Below are 8,080 nucleotides of genomic sequence, written 5' to 3'. Positions count from 1 at the left end.
AAATAAAATAAAATAAAATAAAATAAAATAAAATAAAATAAAATAAAATAAAATAAAATAAAATAAAATAAAATAAAATAAAATAAAATAAAATAGTTTCCCGTCAGGACTCAGCAAAGCAATGTAACCTCAGGAGATTAGAAAAGCCCTCTCAAGAGATCAGAACTGAAACTAAAATTTTAGTTTCAGTTTTGAAAGTAAACAAATCAAAGAATTTCCAAAGCAATTCCAGTGGATTTTTTCAAAGTATAATTGTCCTATGAACAATCGTCTCTGAGCAGCTTCTAAGCAAAAAGAAAACAGAAATACTAATGAATATAGGCTTCGATTGAGTCAGCTTTCACTTGTGTGACAAAGAAAGTTTTCATAAAAACATCATGAAGTATTTTTGTCAATATTTATAGATTCCAAGCTTTGTTTTGAATGGTTCTTATAGAGCAAATTTGGTTTTTTGGAAAACAACGTTACACAAAAGCTAYGTCGTGAACTTTCCGAGCTCATTTCCTAATAGGTAGCTGCCAAGGATTGAGAAATTCATTAAGACTACATCAAAATTACATTTATCTTTCCAACAGAAATAAACCGTTTTTTTAAATATTTGCATACTACTATTAAGCCTTTACATAGTCGGTGCTTCACACAAACACTCAGAGTCTTTACCTGGACCTTTTTCAGCGCTACGGGCACCCCATCCAGCAGGCAGGTTGCTCTGTACACTTCACTGAACTGCCCACGGCCGATCTTCTTCTCTATTCGGAAGTTGGCCAGCGTGTTGTAGCCCATGTCAGGGCGCAAAGCTTTCTGAGAACAAGATATTAGAACAAAGTTTGCATCATTTACAGGACCAGACACGTTGGGTATAGTCAGATCCTGAACTACAGCCCCCAGCCTATTAAGAGTCACATTCAACTTCCATGTGTATTTGGAGATGTAATGTAAGTTATTAAAATTATTTTATTCAAGTGTATTAAAAGCAAAACTGTCCCAGACTAACCGAAAGATGAATCTAAATAAAGCATCTACTGCACTCTTCCTGCAGCAAGAAAAAAACTTAAATAATTATAAAATGTTGAAATGCTTTTAAATAAAAAAAAAAAAAAAAAAGGGAAAAAAAAATGCTTTGCAACATATGAGGAGCCTGAGACGCAAAAGATGTGAAATCCCATTCCAAAAGGGATGGCAAAGGAAAGCCTATGTCCTAGCTTTCTCCCCTCATAAAAAAGAACAGAAACCTTCCAGGACCATCCCGCATGACACAATATTTTGAGGGCGTGCTGCAGCACACGTAGCGCACACTTGATTCCCTCCAGAAACCAGCTTATTTTTCGGTTATTGGACTATCAATTTCCATGGAAGTGGCGCTACTTTCCTGCCAGACACCCTCCAAAAGGAAGGGCCCGGCTTACCAGGGCGTTTGGGGCAATGCTGGCGTAAAGGGGCCCGCGGCCGAGGCGCTGCCGCTCRCTGTGCGGGACGAGGGCTCCGTATGGAGGCTGCGCCGGGAACGCCGCGCGCTTCCCACCGCAGCGGGAGCCGTTGCCTCCGAGCCGACACGCATCCGCGTGCACCGCTAAGGCGCTGTGACAACCGCATGCTGGGAGCAGGGCCTCGCTAATGTGTTTTGGCATGCAGGTTTGTAATCACACATTTACATATGCAATGACCTACATTTGCATGTCAGATCACACACTGTCTGCCTTTATTAAGAGCGGGCACCTCCCTGCGCTTGGCGGCCGGAGTGGCGAGAGAGGGCCAGAGGGCCGTGTTTTTTGGCAGTTGAGGGATGAACTGCCACGGAGGATTAGGCTGATGTGGCCTGAGCATTAGACACTTCATTAGAGGTAATCTGTTTAACAGTGGGCAGTGTATGTAAACTTCACAGCCCATTTGCGGCACCTTTTCCCCCCCACGGCCCTTCCTCAAAGGGCAGCGCGGCTGAGTGACGGGCTGTCTCATCGGCTCCCGTGTCCTGCCGGGGATCCGGGGAGCGGGGCGGCCGTGGGAAGCGGCCGAGCTGCACGTGCCCGTGCGGCCCTCGYGCGCGCCTGCTAACGAGCGCAGCACCTCACACCCTCCGAGGGATCCAGCAGCACGGCACAGCACCCTTTCCGGCCGGGAGAGAGCGGGAAGCCAGCCTGCAAGGAGAGAGCGGGAGATCCTGCAGCCTTACATCCTCACAGACCTGCTTCCCCTCTGCATCCACGCTTTGGAGCTGCTGGGCAAGCAATGTACGTAAAGCTATAGGAGAGTATCGCTCCCCTTTTGGCTCTGAGGAGGCTTCTCTMTGTTTCATTTTTTTCAGCCATATATTCCAATACAACCTTAAGCAAGGAGTGGGGTAAGCAATAAAATTCCCACATACAATTCCTGGTAGAAAGCAACAAGACAAACCACCTAATACACTAAATAACTAACCAATGCTTAAGAGYTCATTTGTGCGATATCCAGACGACTGCAACCTTCCCAGGCAGCACAGCACCCGTTTGCGGGTGGGTTTCAGCCCCAGCAAAGGCTGAGGCATCAAGGGCCAAGCGCGGTTGGTGCCGACGCTCCCAGACAGATCCCAGCCCCCAGGAGAGGGGCTCTCARAGCCTCTTCCCAAAAGCAGCCAGATCTACACATGATTCCCACTTTACTGGGACACGACTGTTTTTAAAATCCTCCAATGTGCCGTAAAAAACCAGCAGGCTCCAGTGCTGCTCAAAGGAGGTAGGCAAAGGGCTGGTTGGTCTCCAACAAATACACTGGACACCACCACAGAAACCCCAAAGCCCTGATTTGCCAAGATGACCTACCAGGCCGTGAGTGACAAAGCCTTCTTCACAAAATAACACGCATCTTTTACCAAATTGCTCACAGATTTGGTTTTAAACACAGCCCAAGCCGAACTGCAGGTATTTGCAGATGCCACCAAGCAGACCAGAGCCAAGTGGGAGAGGAATTTCCCAAGCAGACTTTTCTGCTCCAGAAATCCCAGGTGCATTTTCCCTGACCTCTTGGCCAACCAAGGTGCTCGTGCAAGGATCCCTGAGCTCTGACCTAAACTCTCACGGGTTAAAGGAGAGCACTGACCAGGTGAGCAGTCAGCTGCAAGACGAGGRACAGCAGCAGGAATAAGGGTTTTTCCTCAAAGATACCAGTGAAACCCCAAAGGAAACCATGTTGTTCAATATCCATAACAAAGCCATAAATAAATAAATACAAAGCAAGGCACAGTGGTAAATTAAACCTGGAAGCAAATGAACTTGCTGCCATCTGAAACTGCAGAAGCCACAAGGAGAGATGGGTTTAGAAAGACACCRAGAAATTCATGTACTGTAGAATTGTCCACTGCTGTTAAACACAATGGTCCAGATTCAACTCCAAGCTTAGGAAGGGTCTAAGCTGCTGATTAAGTTCAGCACCACTCACATTCATGCATACATACACATGCCTAAGAATCCCGTTATATGTCGTATGTTCATATACTTCTCAAAGCACTATTAGAAAGATACAAAGATAGACTTAGACTCATTTGTAATTGCTTTGCCTTGGTGTAAATTATTATTAAATCCAAATTCTTATGATAATAAGACTCCAATACAAACACTGGAACTGCATAAAGCTGGTCATTGCAAACACTCATTACACAACTTCTTTCACCCTTTTTTTGTTGGTGAAATGAAGGGCACAAATTGCCCTATCAACAAGAAAATTGCAAATTTTGCAGCCAATTTTGTGAAGAACTTTGCAGCTTGTAGTTTGGAATGGTCTTCACAGCAAGCATTGCAGGGTATGGAAGAATTTTGGCATTCTTCCAAAGCATCTTAAACTCCCTCCAAAGAATTATCTTCTAAAAAGCGTGACAAAGCAACAACCCAACACACTCACTCACCAGATAATCTTCAGCCTCTGTTTCACACCATCAACGTGTACCCAARGATCGAATTGCTTATGCATCTTGTTTCTAATAAGACTACAGCAATTGGGAATTCCTCTGGCCCAGCTCCCACCAGGAATGCCTCTAATTCACATAAAATCACCATGTGTAACCCAAAGTACACAGGGTAACACTGTTGCAATTCTAAAGTGCGTAGCTCAGGAAGAATAAACACATTTTTTTAAAAAGTGTTTTTACATCAAGTATGGGGCTGCTATAAATCGATTTTCAAGGTCACAAAAATATTATCTCCCTTTAAAGCTTCTTTTCCCACAAGAAATAATGTGGGTTCTCGTGTCTTTTCCATGTAAGGAATGCCAGCACCTACTCTTGGGGAACTGCCTAGAGAAAATACCTGTGGCTGGAAGGGTGGAGCCGTGGGTCCCTGCATGCCTGGTGGCTGCTCCTCCATCACGTCACGTGGCAGCGTCCCTCACGTCCTGCAAACAGGAAATACCGGCAGTCACCACACTGCAGTTCAGCTTGTATTTACCATCAGTGCAGGAGAGGAAGCTGCAGAGCTGCTTCCAATCCACCTATTCATTCCCATTTGCATGCTGAGGTATCTCTCCGCCCTGTATTGTTTGGGAAGGGAGAACTTCCTGGTTCAAGCTGGTTACCAGACAAAGTAAATCACTATTCACTGGTGTGAGGGCAGGCAGAGGAGGCACCGTGGCCGGCTCCAGATGCCTCTCTGACAACCTCTCTCCCTCATCGCTGTCCCAGCACAGAGAGCTGCCTGGGACCTTCTGCTCAGCTTAATTATCGGTTCCGATTAATCTAAAGAGGCCGATTTAGAGAAGGGATAAAGTATCAAATTAGAGTGAAAGGGGGAAATGCCAAAGTGCCATTGCACTTTGAGGGTGTAGAGGGGGCCGCGGAGCCCTCCCGGGTAAGGCAGGTCCCCAGGCAGCCACGGTCGGAGCCGCTGCGACACGTTTCTGTTTCCTCCACACACAGGCTCTGCCGTCACCATTCCCTTCCTCGCAGCGTGCGCCAAAGCTCTTGTGCCTACRTGAAAGACATTTAGAGATGATGCAAAGACACGAACAAGGCAAAATACAGCTGCTCACTTATCTCCTCCTACAGAAAGCACAGGGGAGCTCATCTCCCCTCATCATCTCTCTTACGAAGAGGAAGGAAAAAGACTGAAATCCAGAGAACTCCACCGGGGATGTATATAAGGCCACGGTGCAGGACACAAAGTACTGGTGCATGTTGCTACTCACAGCTTAATAAGGAGCTTCACACCCTTGGCAGGGAAACCTGAACAAGACTAAAAAGAACAAGCGATCAGTGGAAAGCATCACGGCCAGGACAAAAGTGGAGGCAGCACAAAAATTCTAAGGTCTCCTACAGACCACAGGACACTCAATAGCAGCAAAATAATAGCAGCAGTAGCACAACAGGGTGAACACGGTCTAACCTTTCTCCTGAGCAGTGAGAAACAGCCCGTGCTGAAATCCTCCCTGCAGGGCAAACCGAGGCTCTCCTGCAGCGACTGCGACGGCAGCGGCTGGAAGCCCTGGGCACCGCTGGCACCACGGAGCCTGGCGCTGCTCTCCAGCAGCGGCCAAGGGGAGCTCGGTCATTTCAGCCAGGGCTCACTGAAATGTGTTTTATTTTAAAGTACAATTTTAACAGAAAATAGGACAAAAGTGACACTGAAAACATTCGATATCCAGCAAAGAAGCAGTTGCGCCAAAAAAACAGGGAGGATGGGGATGTGTCCCCATCTCAGTGAAAACATATACACATCCACACACACTGCTGCCCACATTGCCCCYGCTACCTACCCTGGCTGGAACTAAAGCCCCGGGTGAACAAACCTGCCAGGCCAGCCCCTGGGTTCACSGAACCACAGAATCCTTAAGAAGGATTTGGTCCTTGGAAGGGACCTCTAGAGATCATCTAGTCCAACCCCCCACACACGCAGGGTCACCTAGAGCATGGGGCACAGGGCGGCATCCAGGTGGGTTGGGAAGATCTCCAGAGAGGGAGACTCCACAGCCTCCCTGGGCAGCCTGTCCCAGGGCTCTGGCACCCTCACTGTCAAGAAATCTTTCCTTAAGTTCCCATTGAACTTTTGGTGCTTCAGTTTGTGGTCATTCTCACACATTTTGCTCATTTGTCAGGGAAACGGGAAGCCAGCAGGCAGGTACACAAAAACAGAGTAGCCTGAAATGAAACTTGAGGCTGCTTCTCAACAATTAAGGGCTGGTTTTCCCCAGCGCTTTGCATCTTGAACACGACAAATAAACACGGGTTTCCGTCTTGGTAGAAATATTTGACTTGCAAAGTGAAAGCRACTTCAGTTTCAAAACTAGCTGGTATTTTTAGTGCCAAGGCCCAGAAAGATTTAGGAACCAGTACCAGCAACAGCCTCTACGTGATCTTAAAAGCAGCTCTAAACAATCCTAAGATTCCGGCATGCTGAAGATTTACACAGACTAGACTAGAACAGCACTTCGCATGAACCCCAACAGCCTAGCCAAAGATCAGCTCCTACTTCCATATTTTTGTTGATCTCTTTCCAAATGGAAGCAAAGATGAAACTCAAGGTAATTTAAATACCCAAGCACGCTTCAACAAATTGCTTGTTCACCATTGCTTTATACCATTGGTGCTTAATATGGGTATATTTGGCAGGAATGGCAAGAAAGTCTGGCTAGTAAATACATTTCCAAACCACTGAATCGGGAGCTCAGGACAAACTCACTCTCCTTCCAGTAAAACAGTACTGACAGATTGCTCAAGCAAAGTTTGGTCAAACACATACACACTTCTATGCCATCTGTTCATGACCTGTTCATAAATCTGTTCTCAAAAATGAAAGCTCCACTTCGGGACACTACTGGAATTGACAAAATTCACCAAAGCACTTCAGATACTTCCAAGTAAAGYGGGTGCATCCGCCCAAAGCCCTCGCGCTCCTCTAGCTTCACCCGCTGCTCCGAATGGAGCTTCCGTTTCAATTCCGGAATGAGACGGATCTGCTTTTTGGAGTGCCTAGCAGGTCCAGAGCAACTGCTGAAACCCAGAACACTTCAACGGCAGGTGCCAGCACTGGAAGAWGGGGCTTTATTCAGTACAAAGCTAAGAGCCTTGCTTACTATTCACCTAGGGGRAAGCAACGACAGGAAACAACAAACACAAGAATGGAAAAAATAAGGAAGAAAAACAGAGAATTYAGAAGCTTCCACAGCGCCCGCATCTCCCCATGCTAGTATGCGGGGAGAGGAGCCCTGTCCCTAAGCAGGCTGTGAAAGCAGCTCTAGTAAGCGATTCCCACAGACATGTAGAGGAGACCAAGGGACTGTGYAGGCAGCGCCCGCCGTGGCTCCTCGGAGCTGAAAGAGGACGCAGACCCCAGGAAAGGGCTGGAGAGGCCCACGCGGGCRGCCCCGGGCCCCGCTCGGCTCCCGCGCCCCACGGCGGCCCCGCTGCAGCTCCCGAGCAAACACAGCTCCTTTTTTGGCCCTGCGCTCACTGGAGGAAGAGCCGGGCGCAGAGCGGGAGCCTCCGGGGCGGCCGGCCGCACTCCCCCCGCTGCTCTTTTCTTCCGTGTTTTAGAAGGAATTTGTGTTCACCTGTGACATTCCTCCCTTCTGCTTTTCAAGCAATCAAGTCCGGAGAACTTTATACACTGACAGTGGAAAATCAGAACGAGAGCAGTGGATTTATCAACACTTTGCAGCACCTACCTCAAACTTCTTGCAAAGATTTGAGCAAATATCTAATCTATSGGCTTTACACACGATTCTTGCAACATTTTAAAGCCACTAGCAAGTCCAACGCAAGTCTAACTGWTAAATAAGAGCAGCAGGCTTGTTATTAACATCAAACATCCCACGCAAATTAAAGCAAAGGCGCTCAAATGTTAATTTCCTGGACACCAAGTGAAGCAAAAGCCAAATTAAAACTCCTATAAAAAAAGGGAGTTGCTAATGTGAAGTTATCCGTGTACCTGTTTAAGGAAGTTTTTGCACACGTGTTCCCACCTCCCTACGCGCTCCTGTTTCCGCATGGGGTTTAGGGCCCGCAGCAGCGCCCCGCGCACGGGCCCGGGCGCTCGCCCAGCCGGGCAGCGCGGAGCCCCACGCGCGGAGCCCCACGCGCGGCGGCCTGCTGCCCGTGGCCGCGCTCGGGGAATGGGCTCAG

At 47.8% G+C, this 8,080-nt stretch overlaps 1 protein-coding gene across 1 annotated transcript in view; it reads right to left on the bottom strand.

The window, feature by feature from the left end:
- The window catches only part of NEK7 (NIMA related kinase 7), a 36,031-nt gene extending 28,074 nt beyond the window's left edge, over positions 1 to 7,957 (bottom strand). Inside the window, exons 1-3 of the mRNA XM_026043882.1 lie at positions 7,887 to 7,957; positions 4,275 to 4,359; positions 661 to 801 (exon numbers count right to left, since the gene is read on the bottom strand). Coding sequence (XP_025899667.1) covers positions 661 to 801; positions 4,275 to 4,331 — 198 coding nt within the window. The 5' untranslated portion in view covers positions 4,332 to 4,359; positions 7,887 to 7,957. The remainder of the gene's footprint in view (positions 1 to 660; positions 802 to 4,274; positions 4,360 to 7,886) is intronic.
- Positions 7,958 to 8,080: the final 123 nt, after the last annotated feature.

Source organism: Nothoprocta perdicaria, unplaced genomic scaffold (genome assembly GCF_003342845.1).
Source record: "Nothoprocta perdicaria isolate Ctin4 unplaced genomic scaffold, notPer1 scaffold_34, whole genome shotgun sequence".
NCBI classification, from domain to species: domain Eukaryota; kingdom Metazoa; phylum Chordata; class Aves; order Tinamiformes; family Tinamidae; genus Nothoprocta; species Nothoprocta perdicaria.
This window is presented reverse-complemented; position numbering and strand designations above follow the sequence as displayed.